General features: G+C 46.4%; 1 protein-coding gene, 1 long non-coding RNA gene and 1 pseudogene across 2 annotated transcripts; all 3 read right to left on the minus strand.

Moving 5' to 3' along the window:
* Positions 1–753: 753 nt before the first annotated feature.
* On the minus strand, positions 754–2,065 carry LOC120695521 (annotated as a pseudogene).
* A 1,808-nt stretch (positions 2,066–3,873) lies between these two features.
* On the minus strand, positions 3,874–5,589 carry LOC120690178. The gene is made up of 3 exons (XR_005681613.1): positions 5,566–5,589; positions 4,746–4,804; positions 3,874–4,654 (listed from the first exon to the last, which is right to left on the minus strand). It is a non-coding gene; the product is annotated as an uncharacterized LOC120690178 (long non-coding RNA).
* A 16,438-nt stretch (positions 5,590–22,027) lies between these two features.
* Positions 22,028–23,735, minus strand: LOC120690180 (aspartic proteinase nepenthesin-1-like). Its single transcript, XM_039972753.1, has one exon. It carries the CDS (start codon positions 23,495–23,497, stop codon positions 22,160–22,162), a length of 1,338 nt encoding a protein of 445 aa, XP_039828687.1. The 5' UTR covers positions 23,498–23,735; the 3' UTR covers positions 22,028–22,159.
* Between the last annotated feature and the right edge of the window lie 257 nt (positions 23,736–23,992).

A 23,992-nucleotide genomic window follows, 5' to 3' on the forward strand; every position in this document is an offset into this window, starting at 1 on the left:
GGCCCCATTGACCTTATCAGCACCAAAACATTCAAACATTGCATGATGGTGACCTGATTGAATTTAATCTCTCCAGAGTAATATTAAGAATCCTTTTCATAATACGTATGCTAATTCAATCTATATCTGTATCTCAAGTTGAAATGTAGAATAAGAGGAGAACAACGAATGATGTGCACGCCATTGCCAACATAAGTAAATGCGACTTGCCGAAGCTCGCCAACGCTGGATAATGTCTACACCGTTGACAATAAAACTAGGGGTGGTAAAGGGCCCAACATTTTGAACTAGAAAATCTAAAGGCCGGGCCCTAAAAGTATCGGGCTCTAATCTTATGTAATTTTGAACTAAATATTTTAAGGATCTTATTGGGCTGTGAAGAGGCCACTAGGGCCATGGCCCATTACCACCCCTAAACAAAACTAATAGTGCGCATGCAGTTGACAACAAAACTAATAGCGTACACTCATCTTGTGAGCACACGCAAGCACACTCTACATTGTAGTAAGAGACTTGAACCTAGATGACTATATTCAAAAAAAATATTATTCATTTTACAATAACTGCTTACTGTTACTGTATTCAGTATAAGTCTCCTGGGCTGTGGTATTCTATTAAGTTTCCGGGCTAACGGTGTAACCCCAATGTTTAAGGAAACGGTAAAGGCAGGAAATGTAGCTCAAAACAACCTCTCCAACATCACAATTTACAAAGCGTGCCCAAAATGATCAACACTACGGGATGTCCCCAATCCTATAGCCTATAGGTCGCCGCACTTGGCGGGATGTGCATGTTCTGCTGCTGCATGCTGCCGAGCACCGACATCCCCCCGCGCGCTCACCATCCCGAGGCACGCCACCCCGGCGACCCTGTCCTCCACCACGACGCTCCCCCGCGGCAGCTCCATGTCGGCGCCGTCGAAGTGGAGCACCATTCGCGGCACGGTCACCGCCTCGGGCCCCCGCCCCTCGGGCGCCGCGAAGCAGAGGCCGAGGCCCAGGTGCGCGCCGCTGGCGAGCGGCCGCGCCACGCGTGCCGCGACGGCGCGCGCCAGGACCACGAACGCGCGCTCCTCCAGCGCCGTGAACGTCGTGCCAGAGTCGATGATGAGCCCGCCGCGGGCCGACGCAGTGAGCTGTAACACGGCCGGGTCGATCGGCAGCAGCGTGTCGCCGACGGTGATCCCTTCGAGCGAGAGGTAGTAGTAGGAGCTCCGCCGCGGGCCGGCCGGGCTCGGCAGGAACGGCGTGGACTTGGCGGCGGGCGAGAGGCGCGCCGACGAGCCCAGGAACAGAGGGCTCGACGCCGTCGTGTCTTTGAAGGGCGTGAAGCAGTGGGAGAACCTGGTGACGCCGAGCTGGGACACCAGCGACAGCGGGCCGCGCCCCATCCCGACCAGGCCCGAGGAGTTGTCCGTCCCGCCGATGTTGTCGGTGCCGCACCCGAAGGCGAGGTCGTGGACGGTGGCGGCCGAGCCGAACGTGAACGCGTCCGTGGCGAGGACGCCGCCAGTGGAGCTGCCGTCGCCGTAGGAGTAGTAGTACGCGCAGCCCGGCTCCGTCGCCGAGCAGCGGGAGGGCCTCGGGCTCGGGAGCGCCTCGCAGAGCGTGGAGCCGCACGAGACGTTGGCGTAGGTCGCGGACCTTGCCGGCGCGTACAGCGCCGCGGGCTGCGGGAAGCACCTCCGGCACGGCGCGTCGCACTGCTTCCAGATGAGGTCGCTGCCCGTGTCGAGCACGGCCGTGAGCGCGTGCGGCGGCGTGCCGATGGCGAGGTCGACGAGGTACGTCGCCGTGCTCGCGTGCACGGCTGCCTTCGCCGTCGCGGCGCCAGCGCCGTCGCTCCGCAGCGTCGGCGCGGAGGGCGGCGTGGCCGCGGCGAGGAGGCCGTTCACCCGGCGGTGGCTCCGGTCGGCGGCGCGGCGGACGCGGTCGGGCCCCGCGAGGGGGCCGCGGGCGTCGACGTGCGTCAGCTCGAGGCGGCTGCCGCGGCCTGGGTTGCTGGAGACGGCGAAGAACGGCAACGGGAGCAGCAGGCAGAGGAGGAGCCATCGCTTGGAGGCCATTAGAGACGACACGATGGGTCTGGTCATTCCTGTTCGATGGATCATCGATTCCTGACGAACTTGTTCTGGAATCTAGATATGTGATCCGTTCGAATATCAAATTATGCATTTGAATGATTGAATTGGTGGCGGCGAAGTGCGTCGCACGTCCGTGGTTACAAGGTTATAATTTTTTTTGTCCGCGTTCGTGTGGCCAGTCGGATACTTCCGCGTTAGCGCAAAGCCAGCGCCGTCACTGGCACAACTGAGTGGTGTCACTGGTGTGGTAGCGGCGGCGGCGGCGACGAGAGCTCCCGTGCGAACCGCGCCCCGCAGGAAGATGGCAACGAGTACAGAGTCAGACCCGCTAGGTTTTGCTAGTTCAAAGTTTGTGGTTGTGGCTTTGTGGGCAGGGGCACTTCACAACATATGCGTGATAGTGAAGCAAACATGGTAAAAATTTAGAAGTGATAAAGGATTGTCGAATACTTGTGGGTGCACCCACAACTTTGTATCTAGCTCGGCCTCTGTTTGTGGGCAACATGTATTGCGTGTTCTTATCTCCTCGATGGAATTCTTATCTAAAATTCACAGTTTTTAGTTAGATTCTGTCTGATTAAGTTTTAGTTTTCAAGCACTGAATTAGAGTATACATCCGGTAGAGGTACATTTCGTTGTACAAATATAAATAAAAACTCATGGAGGCGCTATGTGGACTGGAGTACCGTACGGAGCCCAACTGATTGGCCCAGCTCGCAGCCACAACCCAAGACGGAAATTTCGTGAGCCCAATTACCCTCTCTCCCGCCACAGCAGGCCTCTCGCGTTCCAAGCCCACCAAGTTGGGCCCATTACGATCGATTCGGCGCGTCTCCTCCACTCTCTGTATAACTGCCAGCAATTAAGGGCTCCGCAAGTACGTACCACACTGCGTTCAGGGTAACCGTTCACCCCGCAGACAGAAATCAGTGCCGTCTCTCTGGCTCTCCGCCGCGCGGGACAACGGACTCCTCTCCTCCCTCCGGCGAGGCAATCTCTGCATCCACACCGACGACGACGAAATCAGCATAAGAGTTTGTGCAATCTCTTCCATCCATCGATCGCTCTCTTCCAATCTTGGAACCGCACGCGAGTTTTTTTTCTTTGATTTGCGTGTTAATTTTCTTACTAGATTAAGAGTACTTGTCTATCAGATTATTGACGCCCTGGTTTGGGGCAATCTGTTATAATTCTCAGATCTACACACTGATTAATTATATCTGTTTGAATCTACTCTACAAAGTATGTTGCCCAAGAATACCAGCACACATTTCACTCCCATCAACAACAAACATGTGAAAGTTTTTAATCATTGCAAATCTTTTGCGATCGAGTAGTGTAGCAGTGTAACGACCTTCCTGGCTGTTTTTTTGGTTGAATCTATTTGCTCAAGTGGTACTGGCTGATGCAAACTTTTTTGCGTTTAGAGCAACTCCAACAGACTCTCTATCAAGCCCTCTAATTTAAAAAATTTGAAATATGGAGTCAAGAAAACAACTTCAGCAGGCTCTCTACCTGACTCCCCAAACTAACAAAGCCTCCAAATCTTCTCTTCCACCCCCTAGGCTTGGGGTCTCTAGGGAACTCTTCATCCGTAGGCCCCACTCAACAGCCTCTTACTAGATGGATTAATTAATTGGAGGTTGTGAGATTGGGGTCAGCCCCTAAAGGCTGTACGAGGGTTGTGGCCATTGTTGGAGATGCTCTTAGATAAAATAAAATCAATGCAAGACCTATTTCATATAGACTAGTAAGGTGCCCGCGCTAACGCCACAGTTAATTTTTAGATGTGCACCAAATAATGCATGATTCATAGTCCTAACTGAGAAATATGTTTCACACAATATATAGAGTTATTTTGTCGATTACACAAACACGTGCACAGAGTAAAATTTCCTTCCTCCATTTGAATGTCCATATTGAGATGATCACCAGCTGTGACAGCATCGAGCAATGTCTCTCCAGCATCGCCTTTGCTGGTTCCCCTTCTATTAAGCTTAAGCAAAAGTATGTTAGTAAAACATTTTTTTTCAATTCAAATGGTTGTCCCATACTGATTGTATAGTAGAAAACCCTAATGCCCAAACAAATACCAAAATCAACATAATGACTATTACTAATCAAACAATAAAAAATGATTTACCCACATAATACTTAGTTTCAAAAGTTTTAGATCCATTATTACTACAGGAACACACAAATAAAGTCAACAACATTTTTCTTAGCCAAAGCGAGCTATATTATGCCGAGTTCAACAAATAAACAAGTAGGTTGTAGTTACAGGAACACACAAATGTCTATTATGCAGGAACACAAATAAACAAACTTGAAAATAATACTCAGTCTTTGACAGGACCTAATGACAAAACTTGTGAGTTCATTTGGATCAAAGAACTTCATTTTGCATGCTCATTCTACTTGCTTCATGTGTCATCGATGCCACCAAGAGCAAGTAGGTTGTAGTCGCACATGTCAAAAAGAAAAACAAGCTGTTAGACTCAAGCATGCCGCAGCTTCTGCTTTTGCCGAATCCCTTCCAAGTATGCCGCAACTTCTGCTTCCTCAACATCCCTGCAATGGGACAGAGAACACATCATCCAGTTAATTTTGGTTGCCATCTCTTTATTTGGGATGATACAAATATTTGACCAGCAGGACATACTTGAAAACAGACAGCATTTACACCACAAGCAGCATAGTGAAGTGGGGTGGTACCAGCTCCTACCACATTGAAGCCAAAGTACATTTTAAACAACATTATTAACTAAATAACAATATAACAAATTCACAACCATGAATTGGGTTGACAAAAATAAATTCTGAATTTGAAGCAACTACAATGAATTTTCAGTTAATAGAAACATCTGACCAGAAACAACCATAAATTGCCAAGACTACCATGAATTGGGTTAACAAAAAAATAAAAATATGATGCCAATTTTTTTACTTCATCCACGGAATACAATCTCTGAAGAATATGCTAGCACTTGTGATATGTTCTGAATAATGTATTCCAAATGCTCCCAGCCTCTTATTCTCTAGCTGGCTTTCCACCTTCAGGCTTGTCTTCTCCCTCACCCTCCACCAAGCAAGCAATCCCAATAGCTGGCTTCTTTCTTTTTCGTCCTCCAAATGGGCAAGTAACAACTCTAATATAATCACCAGCACACCCCTCTCTTTTCTTATGTGCTCATCTGATCCTACCCGAGCCACAAATACACCACGAGCTCCTCCCAATCCATCTCCCTCGTGGGCAATCTAATCTAAGCAGCTGCTCCTCTCAATCGCACAGCTGCTAAGTAGTGGCACACAAGAACAGTACAAACACCATAGTTTGTGCTGGCAAGATTACAGGAACATGAGCTAACAATTTCACTTATCTAATGCAAAATCGTGAGCACCAGGACCCCATCCTCTACTCATGGCTGCAGAAGCGCCGCCATGGCCGCACAAGGAATACGACAAGAGGGAGGAAAACTCACATGGATCCCGTGGAGATTGGCGATTGAAAGAGCATCTAGGCCCCTAGTGGGTTTTGGTGTATTGATTGACAATACGATTAAAGGACTAACTTGTTTGCATGAGATTATGAGCAGATATTTAATTTGTGGAATGATATAGCTCATGTATTACAAGCAAATGTGTATGTCCCATTTACAATCATTATATGTGACAAGCTATAATGAGAAAGAAGAATGGAAGAGCAAGGTATTCTTGTGTAGTATGAAGGCTCTAATATTGTGTTGAAGCTTGTTAGTTTATGTGGGACTCAAAGTGGCAAGCAAAAGTTGTAAAAGAAAATAGAGCAAGGTATTCATGGTTGATATAAAGGCTCTAATATGCGAAGGCTTGTTTCGGACGTATATGACAAGCGAAACAAGAAAAAGGAAAATGTGAGCAAGTATTCATGATTGACATGAAGGCTCAAATATCTATTAAAGGCTTATTCGACTTATGATAAAATTTGTATGACAAGTAAAGGTTATGAGAATGAGACAATATGTTGTTGCATAGTCTCAAATTGGAAAGACTTGTCGCATGAGATGAATATTATTGTACAAGGAAAGCAAGCAAGAGAAAGGTGAATGAGACATGAGTTGATGTGCATATGTTATCTCAAATTAGAAGGCTTGTATATAAGATTGAATTGAGAATTCAAATTGACAACGAAGATTTCATGCATGACACAAATCAATATGAGTCCAAGATGGACGGCTAGGATAAAGGTAGAGGACCGAGAGGCGTGTTTCAAGAGGCTACGCAAGCATTGGCTTGGGGGGAGCAAGGAAACCGATACGGGTCAAAATACTGGAGATTCTAGAGTCATGGAGAGCTCTATGTTGAAGAGTGTCATTATTTGGAAAATGAGAGTGACTTGTGAATCAAAGATGGATTTCATTCTTATATGAAGGAAGATTCAAAGTCACTAGCTCAAGCAGGCATGCTCACTGAAATTAAGGATGTTGACAACCTCAAGATATTGATTGAATAAGTTCGGCTTGATCAAGACATGAAAGCTCAAGTGTTTTGTATGTCATTTTATGTGAACTTGAGTATAGGATGCCGTACTATCAAGAGGGATGCAACATCAGTGGTTTGACATTACCAAAAGTGCTCATAGCTATCCCATGTGAGAAAAATCAGAAAGAAACACTTGGGAGCAGAAAACCTACTTGGACCGGTCTGACCGGTCTAGCCGACCGGTCTGACCGGTCGGGGTCCAACGGCTAGTTTTTTTGAACTGACCGGTCTGGGGGACCGGTCTGACCGGTCTAAGTCTGACAGAGCAACGGCTAGTTTTGAGAGAGGGGTATTTATACCCCACACCCTCACCCATTCGTGTGTGCTGAAGCCATTACATTCTAGAACCATCTCTGAACCGTGAGAGCACTTGAGAAGTCCTCCCCAACCTCTCTTTGTGAGATTTGAGTGATTAGAGTTGAATCCTTTGAGTTGGGTTGAGTGAAATTTTTGCTAAGAGAGCATTTGAGCAGTGAGAGCATAAGCCCTAGCTTGAGCACTTGTGGTTGTGTCACCAACTTGATTGAAGCATTTGTTACTCTTGGAGGAGAAGCCTCCTAGACGGCTAGGCGTCGCCGGCTAGCTCCCAAGCTTGTGGTGAGCAGCGGCAAGTTTGTTGCAGCAGCGATCGTGTGGCACGAAGACACATGGTCATATAGTGGAAAGGAGGAGATAGCTTGACCTTGTGGTCGCGATAAGCTTCCTCAACGGAGACTAGGATTCACACGTGGTGAACGTGGTGAATCCGAACTTCGGTGAAACAAATCTATGTGTCTCCTTGCATTATTTTCATTTTGTTTACCTCACACTTTGTACTCTAGCTTTATTTGTGCTTCCGCTTCGATCTACTTGGTTTTGTTGTTTCTGTGTGTGCAGGGTTAAGAAATACATTTGTAAGCATCTAAAGAAGCACCTTACCAAGCTACATTTGTGCTAGAGCTCGTAAAGGGGAGGATTAACACTTTTGTGCAGGTTCTGCGTAGGACCGGTCTGACCGGTCTGCTCAACCGGTCTGACCGATCTGAGTGTTTGAATCCTGTTTCTAAGCCTAGTACCGGTGTGACCGGTCTTTCAGACCGGTCTGACCGGTTGGTTGCTGACAATTGTGTTAAGTGCTTTAATCTGCAGGATTAATTTTAAACGCCTATTCACCCCCCCTCTAGGCGACATCACGCGATTAAGGTCCTTTCAATTGGTATCAGAGCTACGGTCTCCGGATTGAAGCTTAACCGCTTGGAGAATCGCGATGTCGACACCTCGTGAGGTATCGTTTGAGCTACTTCGTTGTGATGGCTCAAACTATCCTTCTTGGTCTGCTCATGTACTTAATATTCTAAGGACCATGGGTCCTTCCTTTGAGCGTGTTGTCAAGGCAAGTGTCCTTCCCAAGGACGTTGATGATTTGTCCAAATTGTCAACCGAGGAAAAAGAATGCTTGTCTTGCAACCACCGTGTCACTAACCTCTTGTTTGAGTATATGGACAAAGAACTTTCAGATTCCATACAAGAGGAGAAGTTATTGAGAAAGACACGAAGTGAAGCTCATCGTCTTTGGAAGTTCTTGGAGAAGATATATGAAGATGAGAGTGAAAATGAAGATGAGGAAGAGGAGTCACTAGAGGTGTATTCTACTGCAACAATAAATACTCATCCTCTTGTGACTTCTCACGATGATCAAGGAGCAAGATCTAAGAAGTCTGCTAGTTCCCTATTGGAACCGGTCAGACCGGTATGCAATACCGGTCAGACCGGTCCTATCAGGGGGCAGCGCAAAGAAAGCAAGAAATGCTCCCGTAGGCGATCAAGACAAGTTTCAGTTGTATCAGCATCCTCAAGTGATGTTGATCACCAATGCTTGATGGCCAATGGCAACAAAGAACACGTCCAAGAAGTTGAGCCAATAAAAACTATAAGAAAGGAGCTTGAATGCCTCAAGCTTCCTCTGCAAACTCTTCACGTCGCATAGATTCATTGCAGAAGGAAAATCAAATGCTCAAGGCTAAATTGGAAAAGCTCTCTAGTGATCATGTGACTCTACAAGGAACTCATATGGAACTTGAAAAATCCTATGAGAAGCTTGTGGAATCACATGTGATGATTGAAATGGCTCATGAGGTTGTGGTTAACACGGTAAAATCCTATGAACCTCTCATACACACTTGCACATGCTCACAAGTTCAAATTGATTTGACTTGCACTAAACCATATTGTTCTCAAGCAAGCCAATCTAGTATTGAGCAAGTGTTTGTAGAATCTTGTGATGACTTCATAGCAAAAGAAAATGAAGATCTTATGTGTGAAGTAAAAAGACTCAAAGAAGAAGTGACCAAGTTGAAGGGCAAGGGGCAAGTGAGACCATCTCAAGATAACCGCGATCCCGTGGTGAAGAAGCTTGAGATGGGCTCAAACTTCACTAGCTCAGCTCATCAACTAGGTCAAAAGAGCATCAAGCACAAGATTCCAAGAAAGAAAACTCTAGAACACATCAGGTGTTTCAAGTGTCTAGAGAAAGGGCACTATGCAAGAAATTGTCAAATCAAGTCTGACGAGGAAGCTCAATTATCAAGAAATCAAAAAGGGCTTCTAGAAAATAGAATGTGCCATGGATGCAAGAAATTGGGGCATATGGTTCACTGCTGTCCACAGAAGTGCAGGTCTGACCAGACCGGTCGTACCATACCGGTCAGACCGGTCCAGGCCAGTGCAGCTGCTGGACCTATCAAGAAGCCCACAAGAAGCACCTTTGCACACAGAAGGACTACTGATGCCCAGAAGTCCAAAATACGAGTAAATAGCACCTTTGTCAAGCTCAAACATCGAATTTGCTATACATGTCGAGCAAAAGGGCATATGAGTAAGGATTGTCTAAATGGTAAAGTACTCAACTCTAAACTTGTTCAATATAACTTTGCTAGACTTGGAAGGGATAAAATAAGTACTTATGCTACTAAAATAATTCAATCACCGAATGCTAGCATAAGAGCTATTTGGGTTCCCAAGTCGATTGTAACTAATATAGTAGGGTCCAACAAGGGTTGGACACCAAAGAATGCTTGAAAGAGTTTCAGGTACATGGAGATGCATTGGAGAGCTTGGTACATAGAAGAATATTGCATATTCATGTCATTGACCAAGTCTATGGAATTATTACATATCTTCATCCAATGTCATCTCGGTAACTCGTTTTCAATTCTATATGTCTTAGTCACTTGGCTCAAGATGAGAGCAAGTGTGTCAGTTGTGACACTCTAATAGTAACTAAGGCATACTATTTTGAGTTACTCCCTATTTGCCATGAGATACATTTAATGGCTCTTGTGTAGAGCAATGTCTTGTTTTATTACAGGTATAAACACACACATGAATAATCTTTTAAAAAAGGCAAGACATGAAAGAATTGAAGCATTCTGCAGTTTGACTGGTGTGACCGGTCTGACCGGTTCATCACACAGGTCTGACCGGTGTGAACCAGCTAGCTGCAACAGTAAAGCCAAGTGTGTAAAGATGCTTACAAAATTCTTTTATCAAGAGTGAATGTTTTCAGTATTATCTCATGGGGTCATGTACTACATGCAGTAAGAAATTCTTGTACAATTCTCATTTCATATCTTATTCATGTGCTTTGAGACAAAGATTGTGAAGTGACCTCTTTCAATTCCTTAACATGGATAAAGTGCATCAAAAGAAATTCAAAACTCTTATGCACTTATTTAGGGGGAGATCACTTTACAATTTGTGTCTTTGAGACTAACATTTTCTCGAGTGAATGTGTAGTCTCTTATAGTATTGATTATGCTCATTATGGATCCAATATAAGTTAATATGAGTTTATTCATCAATTGGATCAAATATCGATTGACAAAGCATAATCATGAAGTACTCATGCTACATTGCACACTATTTCTCATCTATGAGAACTAGTGATTGTTTCTAAAAGTTTAAGCAACGAGTTTAAGTGGCTAAGAGGCAAAGGTATGTTTTCTAGTTATTATGCTTTACCATTGAGCATCTAGGCCAGTATTAATGCTAGTGTGTGCACTTGTATGCATCAAGCTCAAGAAATCTTGTCACCTAGATACTTAGCTAAAACCTTCCTAATTGTGACTAAGTGTCAATCTTGTGTAAATTTGAGTAAGGTTTGTGCTAAGCTCTCTAGTGTGGTGATAGCTTGTCTTGTAGCATGCTATGAGTGTTATAGGATAGATGTTTTTCTTCGAAAAACTCAACTAGCATGATAGGTTGTGTGTCAAATTTGAAAATATTTGGATCTTGGTCTTTGTGACCATATCAATCTACTTGTGACTATAGTTCTCATTGATTGTTTGATGGCTAGTCACAAGTAGTGAGACCTTCTCAAGTCCATAGATCTTTATCCTAAACACTTCTCTCATCCAAGGACCGGTTATATTTGGAAAATCATCTCTTCCTTGGAAGTGACAAGGAGCTCTTGATTAGGAATTATGTATTCATCAAAATACTCCTTTCTTAGTCATCCACCTATCCAATTCATGGTTTGCACATAAGGTCAGAAAATATGAATTTTTGGAAGTGCTTAACCATTTGATCAAGGAATTATCATTCTAAAACTTTTTGTGATCAATATCCCGGATTCTCTGGATATTTTGCCGGATACTCTGGGCTACATCCGGATTCTCCGGATATACACCCGGATAATCTGGAAGGAAAATTTTCTGGCACTTCAGATGAGACCGGTCTGACCGGTATGTAATACCGGTCTGACCGGTCCAACCCGGTAACAGCCATTTATTCTCTCCGCAATGTAAAACATTCAAATTTGGTTTGGATCAATGGATTTATCTTACATATCTATCTTTTTCCCAGTCTATATCTCATCTCAAAATTATTCTAAGAGAAACATCTTTTGGACTTCAACTCTTAGCTGCCAAGGGAATACCGGTCTGACCGGTATGCACGACCGATCTGACCGGTCCAACTGGATAGTTATCCTTTTACCCCTTCACGGGCTAAACAGTGAAACTTTTTCACTTTTATCCCTCCACCGACACCTCTTTCCTCCCTCCACCGTGTCTCTCCTCCTCATGCGCCCAAGAAGACCTCCATTGGCGATTTGGAGTTCTAACCAAGAAAGAAGAGTTTCCTTTTGGGGATTTGGTGCACATCACCGGCCTGACCGCTCTCCCAAGGCGGTCCTTCGTTTTCCTCTCAAAGATTCGGCTCTAAAGGTACCCAATGGCTTGTTTTTCATCGATCTATCTATCGAAGCCATAGATTTGAAATACCTCTGGTAGAACAACTCCTGCAACATCCTAGAGCCTGCCCCTAGAAGATCTCTCAGTTTTGTTGGATATTTTGGAAGATATCACAACCTAGGGTTAGACTTGCCAGACCGGTCTGACCGGTCGATCCGACCGGTCTAACCGGTCTTACCAGTGAAACCCTAGGTCGTGATTCTGGACAATGTGTTCAACACATCTATGCAAGAATGGATCTAGATCTCCATAGAAATTATTCATGATGAAATCCTTGCCTAGGAACTAGTTTTGGAGCCATTGGCTCTGCTCTGAGCGATACCGGTCTGACCGGTTTCTGAGACCGGTCTGACCGGTAGGACCAGAACAGACCCAATTGCTGCAATTTTGGTTCCTAAACTTTCTACAAATCCTATGCCTATATATTCCTGTGGTCTCATATCATTCTAATCCATATTCTTGGACCCAGGATCTGCAGCAAAATGGCAGGGGGACGTGAGAGGAGAACAAAGCGCAGATTTGATGTTGGCGGTACAAATCAAGATGAGAGTGGTTCTAGTGGCACCAATGTGATCAGTGGCAGAGAGTTGAGGCCTAGGGAGAGAAAGAGATCAGCAATAGCATCTATTGATGACATAGTGGAGGAAAGTGAGCACACCTCTAGTGATGAGGATAATGTGGAGGACTCTCCTTATAGGGTTGAGCAAAGAAGTGGGAAGGCTCCAGCAGAAGAAAGCAGTAGTGAGGAAGAAGAAGAAACTGCTGGAGATGATGAAGTAGAAAAGGAAAAAGACAGGGAGGAGAGTCTCATCTATCCCATTATACAAAGGCCTATCAGACTTGGCTCCAGGAAATGTGTTGATTATTATGGCAAGGGAATGACAAGGGAGGTGAAAAGGTGGAGAAGCATTGATCCTTATCCCGAGCCAAAGAACGCAGTTGATCCTAGATTTCACACCTTGTTCCAGCAGGACTTCTATGAGTCAGTTATTCTAAGGGACAGAAAGATTGCCATTGAGGTATAGTGTGTTGACTGGAGGAGCGTGGAAAAGACTAATGATCCTCTGTTTCAGCGTATTATAGATGCATGTGAGAGCAAACATGTCAACGATCTCATGGGATTTCAGAAGGATTGGAACAAGGAGCTTATTGCCCAGTTTTATGCCACCGTGCATTTTGGATATTTGAAAAATGAGAGAGCCATGTTCTGGATGACTGAGGGAAACTACTATAGAGTTACTTTTGCTCAGTTTGTTCGTGTGCTTGGACTTGACAGGCATGATGCAAACAGGCCCAAAATTCATAACCAGGTGGCTCTCCCAAATGAGGAAATGAATTTTATGTATCCTAGGAGTGAGACAGGAAATGCAGGGAAAGCAACTGGACTCTACACCTATTACTCCATTCTAAACCGGTTGCTCAGAAACACCATATCTCAGAGAGGTGGAAATCCATCAGACATATCTCTTCATGCAAGAAATTTGCTGGCCTGCTTTGGGCCAAATGGAGAAGAATTCAGTGTGGCTGATTATATATGGGAGGAAATTAAATACATCTCAGAAAACCCATTGAAGATCTGTGCATATGCGCCATACTTGATGGAATTAATTGAAAAAGGCGACAAAGACTACATATCAAACCGATGTAAAATATGAGTCTTTTCGTCCTAAGATGCCCAAGCATAGAAGGGAGCCATCACCTCACAGATACTCAGAGTCTGAGGATGATATAGTTGTAGAAGAAGAAGAGGGAGGACAGCACGCTCAGCAGCAGCAGCAGCCATCTCCTGGTGGACTGACTGGGACCGGTCTGACCGGTGCCCAAGACCGGTCTGACCGGTCTCGGCCTGACCAGCACAGGCACAGGCACGGCTCCACCTCTCCCATTAAGAAGCTAATTAATTTGTTTGTGGGGATGTGTAAGAGCCAGAGAGATATAGAAGTTGAGCAGCAGAGGCAGTGGAGGGCTAGCCAGAAAGAAAGAGATTCAGTTAAGATGATGCATAATGCAATGAATCTACAGCCGCCTCGCTCACCCGTTTCTCCTTCACCTCCTGAGGCTGTAATACCATCAGTTGAGGACCGAGTTCAAGGATATGTGGACTCCGGATACTTTGAGCAGTATGGTCATATCTTCTACCCGGATGTCAGTGGTCCTTCTCAGGCACCTCCACCACCTCCTGGAGAAGGAGTGTTTGGCACGTATTCAGGGCACTTCTATGAAGGAGAAGGACCTTCACATGAGTCATCTCGACCTTCTGCAGCAGATCAGTTTGCTACTCGATTATCCGATGCTGTGTTTGGCCACCACTGGGATGATCATTCCTCTTTAGGTGGAAATGGAGGAAATGGACAGTGATGGGCAGCCTGGTTTCTTCTCCCAGCCCCTTTTATGGTGATGGATGACAAAGAGGGAGAAGAACGAGATTAAAGCTTAGGAAAAACAAAGAGGGAGAAGAACAAGGACTAAATCTTGAAGAAGGAGAAGAAGAGAGAAAATTCAGAGTTTTTGCTTTCTGTTCTAGACAGACCGGTCTGACCGGTCTGTGCTTTGGAGCTCTGAAATTTGTAATAATCTCGTACTTTATCTAGTTCGTGGACTTGAGGACATTTGTATTGTGTGCTAGTGAGTGTAATAGACTTAATCATTCTATCTAAGTGATATTGTGATAGTGTGATGCAAATTGTTTGATGTAATGTTTTTGGCTGGCTGTCTAGGGCAGACCGGTCTGACCGGTAGGCACCAGACAGAGTCACTTTCCTTTCTTTTTGATGAACTGAGTTATCCTGTCATATGCATCACGTATAGAATTTTTGTGTAGGCGCACTTACACTTTTTCACCCCACGGATGCTGAGATTTAGGGGGAGTTCCATATTTCTTTGATTTGTGCAACATTGGCATGTGAGGCCAAATTTGTTGAGTTTTATTCTTTTGCACAAATTAAGGGGGAACTCAAATTAAATCTGAGAATTCAAAAGAGTTATTGAATATCTTTTTGTAAGCTTTAATCGGTTTGTCATCAATCACCAAAAAGGGGGAGATTGAAAGAGCATCTAGGCCCCTAGTGGGTTTTGGTGTATTGATTGACAATACGATTAAAGGACTAACTTGTTTGCATGAGATTATGAGCAGATATTTAATTTGTGGAATGATATAGCTCATGTATTACAAGCAAATGTGTATGTCCCATTTACAATCATTATATGTGACAAGCTAGAATGAGAAAGAAGAATGGAAGAGCAAGGTATTCTTGTGTAGTATGAAGGCTCTAATATTGTGTTGAAGCTTGTTAGTTTATGTGGGACTCAAAGTGGCAAGCAAAAGTTGTAAAAGAAAATAGAGCAAGGTATTCATGGTTGATATAAAGGCTCTAATATGCGAAGGCTTGTTTCGGACGTATATGACAAGCGAAACAAGAAAAAGGAAAATGTGAGCAAGTATTCATGATTGACATGAAGGCTCAAATATCTATTAAAGGCTTATTCGACTTATGATAAAATTCGTATAACAAGTAAAGGTTATGAGAATGAGACAATATGTTGTTGCATAGTCTCAAATTGGAAAGACTTGTCGCATGAGATGAATATTATTGTACAAGGAAAGCAAGCAAGAGAAAGGTGAATGAGACATGAGTTGATGTGCATATGTTATCTCAAATTAGAAGGCTTGTATATAAGATTGAATTGAGAATTCAAATTGACAACGAAGATTTCATGCATGACACAAATCAATATGAGTTCAAGATGGACGGCTAGGATAAAGGTAGAGGACCGAGAGGCGTGTTTCAAGAGGCTACGCAAGCATTGGCTTGGGGGGGGGGGAGCAAGGTGTCACACCCGGTTTTAGGAACAAAACCGAATGCATAACTATATGTATGCCAGGATCAAGTTTCATACATATAGAGACATCATAAGTGAATAATCAGTAACAGTATCATGTAAAAGCAATAATTAAAAGATTATCAGAGTTATACAGCTTATCCCGGAAACGGAGACTCCAAACTTCACAGGCAATCGACTGGGGGTTGCGCAGGCCTAGAACTCAGCATCATCTTCAAAATCTTTATACACCTTCTCCTTCTGAGCAGCAGTAAGCAAGAGTGAGTACACTTATGGTTGGTACTCAGCAAGATCACAAGAAATAACCAGAATGTGATTTATATCCATCTTTAAGTTTATTAATCATGTGAGGGTCCAAGCCGCTCTTGACCGTGAGCACGGCTAACCGGTTAGTTTTAACTCTGCAGAGGTTGTACACTTTCACCACAATTCGCGTAAAAGTTCCGAAGAACTTTAAACCCAACCACGCAATGTGCTAGCTAGGCACAATACCACACTTCCGAGGTGTGATTGCATAGGGACGCTACGAGGTCTTTACAAAGAATCCCTATATGTATGTGTTGGTCCCTGCCGTGCGGTCCCTCAGAAGACACAGCTTCCTTCACCCGCTCCACAACACAAACTCATAACCACTAAGCGGAACAACCCCAACACAACATATAGTTCATCTAATCACTTAGCCAAGACCAGAGCCCATTAGTATTGTGGTTGTACTGTTTTCTTGGGTGGTTCTCCATGTTCCAATTAAATCATAGTACTCTTGTAAATAAACATAGATAGAAAGATGGTTAGGGTCACTTGCCTTTCTCCAACGAAAAGCTACTCTTACTGCTCTTCAGCTTTTGCTCACTTGTAATTCTTGATCTTCAATCTTCGAACAATGATCCTTCTACTCGGAACAATCATCGGGCAAACATACAAAGCAAACAACAAGATACCTCTAAGAACAATACACCAAAACAAAGAAAGGCTTTAAAAGAACGCACTAAAGGATAGGGCTCGTTGCTATGGTTATGAGAGCGCAAGAAACGCGGAAAACGGAACTAAAACGGCGATTCTTCAGAATAAACGGTGCTTCAGAGATCTAGTCGCGATTAACTAAAGAGTTAAGAGCTAGCGGAAAGATTTGCAAGACACAGAAAACCATGCTCACAGAGGATAACAAGGTCACAAAGCTATCGCACACGTTGCAAGGATCACGTGAGCGCAAGAATCGATAAAAAAATGGAGCTAAAACGAAGAAGATATGGCTAAAACAAGATTCTAGGGACTTGTTTGCAATAGATTTAAACTTTCAGGGCCTAGCTCTAAAGAAACTAGGGACTAAAACAAGATTTAACCTAAGATACAGGGGCTAGCTTGCAAAACAACGCACTAAGGATGGCGGGTTCTATTTTGGAAAAGCTCAGGGTGTTTTCCGTAAAGATTTGGACTAAAACAGAAATAGTTTTGAACTGCGATGGACGGAGGGTTGATTTTGGAAAAACGGAGGGGTTTATTTGCAAAAATGACCACGGTTGAACGGTATTTGGTTTAGTTGACTCGGGTCATATTAGATCTGGGCCGCTGGATCTAAATCGGACGGCGGGAGTGGATTGGGGTGGGCTGGCGGTGGCGCAGAGCTAGAGCGGGCGGAGCGGAGCTCGCGGCGGCGCATGGCGGATGGCGGCGACGGCGAACAAGACCGAGCGGAGCAGAGCGAGAGAGAGGGAAGAAAAGACGGAGGAAGTTGCTCACCGGAGAAGAAGGAAATCGTCGGAGTCGAGGAAGAAGGCATGGGGTCGACGGCGAAATGGCGACGACTCACGAGAAGGAAGACACCACGACGAAGAGGACAACGAGCTGAGCACTGGGGTGGCGTCGGATTTCACCGGAGATGCACGGATGCGGAGGATGGTGGGATTCTGGGGAAAAGATTATTTTAGGGATTCCCAAACAAGGAGCCTCCCTACGGGTAGTCTATATTTTTGTGTGGAGTTGCCATGAGAGGTTGGTTTAATATATAGAGAAAAAAATCTCGCCATCCCACATCAACTAGCAATGTGGTACTAAACCTCCCTCCCATGCTAATGGGCTTTACGTGACTTTAGCCCATTAGGGAACACATGAATGGGCCCTTGAGGTCCATTAGGGATTTATGCAGTTTTGATAGACTTAGCCCATTTAAAATTTCGGAATTAATTATTTTCGAAATTAAAATAATTCTTGAAAAATCTAGAATTCATATTTAAAGTCCGAAAAATATTCCAAATGGCCCGAAAATTCTAGGAAAAATCCTAGAAATATATTGGGACCTAACGAACTCAAATAAAATATTTGGAGCTCATGAGAAGATTTGGAAGAGCCTCTAAAAATTAGAGTTTGCTCTAGGGAAAATGGGAAAAGAATCCAGAAAAATCCGGAAAAATCCCGGGAAGAAATTTTGATGATAGAACACGTTTTGAAAGGTTTTCACACTCAACAACACTATGCATGTGACATGAATGCATCACCAGAAGAACAACATCATTTAATTTGAAAACAACCAATATTTATTTTCTTTTACACTAAATTCTCTGTGAAGAAAAATAAATGTTGAGAAAATTTTAAAATTTTGAGAAAATTGTTGTTTTATTTTTAATTTTAATCACATCCTGAAATTCAAAAATTCCAGGGTGTGACACAAGGAAACCGATACGGGTCAAAATACTGGAGATCCTAGAGTCATGGAGAGCTCTATGTTGAAGAGTGTCATTATTTGGAAAATGGGAGTGACTTGTGAATCAAAGATGGATTTCATTCTTATATGAAGGAAGATTCAAAGTCACTAGCTCAAGCAGGCATGCTCACTGAAATTAAGGATGTTGACAACCTCAAGATATTGATTGAATAAGTTCGGCTTGATCAAGACATGAAAGCTCAAGTGTTTTGTATGTCATTTTATGTGAACTTGAGTATAGGATGCCGTACTATCAAGAGGGATGCAACATCAGTGGTTTGACATTACCAAAAGTGCTCATAGCTATCCCATGTGAGAAAAATCAGAAAGAAACACTTGGGAGCAGAAAACCTACTTGGACCGGTCTGACCGGTCTAGCCGACCGGTCTGACCGGTCGGGGTCCAACGGCTAGTTTTTTTGAACTGACCGGTCTGGGGGACCGGTCTGACCGGTCTAAGTCTGACAGAGCAACGGCTAGTTTTGAGAGAGGGGTATTTATACCCCACACCCTCACCCATTCGTGTGTGCTGAAGCCATTACATTCTAGAGCCATCTCTGAACCGTGAGAGCACTTGAGAAGTCCTCCCCAACCTCTCTTTGTGAGATTTGAGTGATTAGAGTTGAATCCTTTGAGTTGGGTTGAGTGAAATTTTTGCTAAGAGAGCATTTGAGCAGTGAGAGCATAAGCCCTAGCTTGAGCACTTGTGGTTGTGTCACCAACTTGATTGAAGCATTTGTTACTCTTGGAGGAGAAGCCTCCTAGACGGCTAGGCGTCGCCGGCTAGCTCCCAAGCTTGTGGTGAGCAGCGGCAAGTTTGTTGCAGCAGCGATCGTGTGGCACGAAGACACATGGTCATATAGTGGAAAGGAGGAGATAGCTTGACCTTGTGGTCGCGATAAGCTTCCTCAACGGAGACTAGGATTCACACGTGGTGAACGTGGTGAATCCGAACTTCGGTGAAACAAATCTATGTGTCTCCTTGCATTATTTTCATTTTGTTTACCTCACACTTTGTACTCTAGCTTTATTTGTGCTTCTGCTTCGATCTACTTGGTTTTGTTGTTTCTGTGTGTGCAGGGTTAAGAAATACATTTGTAAGCATCTAAAGAAGCACCTTACCAAGCTACATTTGTGCTAGAGCTCGTAAAGGGGAGGATTAACACTTTTGTGCAGGTTCTGCGTAGGACCGGTCTGACCGGTCTGCTCAACCGGTCTGACCGATCTGAGTGTTTGAATCCTGTTTCTAAGCCTAGTACCGGTGTGACCGGTCTTTCAGACCGGTCTGACCGGTTGGTTGCTGACAATTGTGTTAAGTGCTTTAATCTGCAGGATTAATTTTAAACACCTATTCACCCCCCCCCTCTAGGCGACATCACGCGATTAAGGTCCTTTCAGCGATGAGCTAGAGCTGCCGTGGAGATCGGGATATGGTTCCGCCATATCCAGGCTGGAGTAGAGGGCCTGCCCTTGGGGGCGACGTCAGGGGCCTCCATGGCAGCGAAGTCCCTGCTTCTGTATGGAGCCGAAAGGGCCACGCGACGGCCAACAACTCTCTGGCTTTGGTAGATTCCGGCGGCAGCGCTGGAAGAGGACGTGAGGAGGAGGAGCAGTGCGAGCCCCCCTCGCCCTAACGCCCGCGCACGAGAAGGATTCCATCCCGGCCGACTGGTTGCGAGCGAGGAGGATTACACCTCGTTCCGCCCCTCCTTCGCGGCTCCCAGGCGCTCGTGTCGCCGGCCACCTCCTTCCGCGACAGGGCCTCCCGCCTCCGGCCGGCAACGGATCTCCGGCGGGGGATGGGTGGCACCTGGTCTTCCCACGTCGGATCTAGCGTCCCCCGGCAGTGCGCGTCCCGGAGGCTGCGGTGGCCGAGCCCACAGCCTGCTGGCGGAGTGGTTCACGGCGACGGCGCAGCCGCGCAGGGCGGGTTCGCCGAGAGGCGAGGAGGGGGAGGCTCGCGGGAGGCGCACGAGATGGGAAAAAAAGAGAGGAGAGGGGAGGAAAAAAAAGGAAAAAATGAGGCTTGCGCGGGTTCGAACCGCGGGCGTCGCGCGCGGGAGGGAGGCGGGGGAGCGGGGGGGGGGGGGGGGGGGGGGGGGGGGGTTTCGCGGGAGGGGAGGGATGAGCGACGAAGTTTGATGCAGGCGACATGGTCTGATGGATCTAAGTGAGTAAGAGAAAGAAGATCTCAGAACTAATCTGGTATGTTCATTTGAATATTTAGTTGGATTTTGGGTGTATTTAGGAGAATGAAGATAGATAATGACTGTGGTGTGCAGGATTTTGGGTGTACTTAATAAAGTTTTTTTTATGTATTATATGTAGTAGAGATATAGCAATTCATGTGCCTTTATTATGTTTTCTATTTCCGAAGCCATTTATCTTTTCACCAAATCAATAATTTCCTTATCTATTTGTCTTTCCACCAGATGAATAAATTTTCATAGATATATATGCCCTTCTCAACTAAATATTTTTTTATGAATTGTAGGAAGCAGATATGTCTAACTTTGTGAGACCAGACTTTCCGAAGCTCGTACCATTCAGCGCGCGAAGAAAATATTTGATGTGGGCTAGTGATGTTAAGATTTATTTAGGCCGGAATAATCTCAGCCACCGAATGCAGCGACCAGCAGAAGGCACGGGCTCTGCAGTACATGCGGCGCCATCTGAACGAAGATTTCAAAAGCGAGTACAATTTGGAAATGGATCCACTTGTCCTGTGGCAGTCCCTGAAGGATCACTTTGATGGGATGAAGGCGGCAGAGCTACATCGAGCCAAGTTTGAGTGGGAACGTTTGTATTTTCAAACTTCAGCTCTGCGACTGCGTATGATTCGTCCCTACGGCGCATAGTCTCCCAACTGAAGCTCTGTGACCAAGAAGTTACAGATGAGGAGAGTCTACGTTCCCTCCAAGTCAGCTTATGCTCCATCAGATGCTTAGGGTGGCGAACTATCGCACCTACTCGAGCTGATTTCTAGGTTATTACAAATGGAGAAGGACGAGAAGAAGCTCATGAGAAACCATCATGCCAATTCAACTCATCAGAGGGCGGCTTCCAAGAGGAGAAGAAGATGGAGTCGGAGTCGGAGTCGGAGTCGAAGGTCTAACAATTGACATCTCTTTCATTAGCCCCGGACCTTATGCGTGACGCTGCAATGACATAATGACGTTGCAGATTATCGAGGTTATAGATGGATCGATTAGTATATCGTTTGGTCATGTGTCCGTATCACATATATTGTATGCTATTTAATTTAGTCATCGATGTCGTGTTTGGCCGTGTTCGGTAAAACGTCGCGTCAAGATTTCACAAAAAGACGAATTTCCGCATGGAGTACTAAATGTAGTCTATTTGCAAAACCTTTTCAGGGACGGATGTAACTTTTTGAGATGAATCTAATGGCGGTAATTAGTTGATGATTTGCTACAGTGATGCTACAGTAACCATCCTCTAATCGCGCGGTCAAAGGCCTCATTAGATTCGTCTCGCGATTTACACGGGGGGTTATGGAGGTGGTTTGTAATTAGACTTCATTTAATACTCTAAATTAGTGGTCAAAGGTGAAAAAAATTCCATGGAATTCTAACCAAACACGGCCTGACTCGTGGAATTTGTTCAACCACATTTAATTTAGAGTGTTATTCAGTTGAATTCAGCACAAGTTTCAGTTTTTCAATAATTGAATTAGAATGTTTAGTTATAACAATCTAGAATGTATATGTATCTGTACAAAAATCATGAGTCCTATGCACACGTATATGTATCTGTACAAATCTGGTCAGAGCGTGCTGCATTTGGCCGGAGCAAACGACAGCGTCTCCTTCCGGACGTCATAGAGGATGTGCATGTTCTGCTGCTGGTAGTTGCCGAGCGTGCTCATCGCGCCGTCCATCTGGCTCCGCATCGCCAGGCACCACACGCCGGAGCCCGAGATCATGTAGCTCTCCGCCGGGAGCACCATGTCCGCGCCGTCGAAGTGGAGCGTCATGCTCGGCATGGCCGGCGGCGCCGACGTCGGGGACGGCAGCGCGAAGCACAGGTCGAGCCCCGTCGAGTCCGAGCCGTCGATCGCGGGCAGCGTCACCAGGGACTTCACGGCGGCGCGGACCTGCTGGTACGCGGCGTCGACCAGCGACGTGATGGTCGTGCCGGAGTCGATGATGAGCCCGCCGCTGCCGTCGGCGTTCAGGGAGAAGGCGTTGGGAGAGATGGACAGCGCCGTCGTGCCGAGGGATATGCCGGTGAGGTTGAGGTAGTAGTAGGTGCTCATGGGCGCCTTGGCCGGGCTGGCGACGAATGGCGTGGAACGAACGCCGGTGGTGCCGTTGAGCGCCGCCGACGGGCCGAGGAGGAGCGTGCTGGTGCTGTTGGCGTCCTGGAACGGCGTGAGGCAGTAGGAGAACCTGCCGGCGCCGAGCTGCGAGACGAGCGACAGGGCGCCCCTGCCCAGGCCGACGAGCCCCGCCGAGCCGGTCCAGTCGTCGCTGCTGGCGTTGCTGCACCCGAAGGCGATCCCGGGGACGCGGGCCTGGTCGGCGGCCGCCGCCCCGAAGGTAAAGGTCTCGGAGCCCTGGACGCCCGCCGTCCACCCGGTGCCGTACGTCTGGTTGTACATGCACGCGCACCCCGGCGGCGGCGCGGCGCCGGCCAGCGCCCCCACGCACATGCTCAGCGAGCTGTTGCACGGGAGCACGCCGAAGGTGGTGGAGCTCGCCGGGTTGTACAGCGGCGCCGGCTGCCTGAAGCACTGGCCGCCGCAGGGCGCGCACTGCGTCCAGATGAGGTCGCTGCCGGTGTCCGCGATGGCCGGGTACGCCACCGGCGGCGTGCCGATGGCCAGCGTCATCAGGTACTCGCCGCCGTTGGGCTGGTCCTTGCGGGTGCGCGCGGACACCGTGGTGGCAGCAGCGCCGTCGTCGGAGGCCCCGAGCGCGCGGCCGGCGGACCGGTGCATGTCGCGGCGCAGCGCGTCGCGCACGAGCTGGGACGCGGGAATGCCGGGGTCGGCGTGGATGCGCGTGAGCCCGACGCGGACGCTGGCGGCGCCGGAGGCGAGCGTCGCGCAGACCAGGAAGACGAGCACGGCGAGCGGCGCCACTTGCGAGGTCGACGACATCTGATCTGATCCCCAAGACGTAGTTGCACGCAGTTGCGGCTGAGATTATGCAAGAATGGCATCGAAAATGCGAGGTTTATATAGGGTGATCATTTGCCTGTTTTTCTGTTGGCCTGCTCCAAGCTACTAGGCTCTGATCAGTACCTGGTCAGAGCACGCCATCTTGTGCCGGTCTCAGCTGGTGAGTAGTTGCCTGGAAGAGGTGAAACGGTCTGCAGCTCCGGCATTGTTGTCGAGCTCATGCCAAGAGGGTGGCGCCTACGATTGTATGGGCGACGACTTTTTAAGGGATTAGGTGAGGTATTTGTTCGGCGTGCAGGCAACAAGCTCGTTCAATTCAGACATGTGGCTCTACTAAATTGAACGGGGGCCGTGGTCGTTGGATAATTGTTAGGCGCTTTTTCTCCAGAAAAAGGAGCAGCCGTCGTCATGGTCCAAAAGCAGGTCAGATGCAGGGATGGACTGGATCAGACCAGACCATAGTCGGAAAACCGC

The sequence above is a fragment of the Panicum virgatum genome, chromosome 2K (genome assembly GCF_016808335.1).
Source record: "Panicum virgatum strain AP13 chromosome 2K, P.virgatum_v5, whole genome shotgun sequence".
NCBI classification, from domain to species: Eukaryota; Viridiplantae; Streptophyta; class Magnoliopsida; order Poales; family Poaceae; genus Panicum; species Panicum virgatum.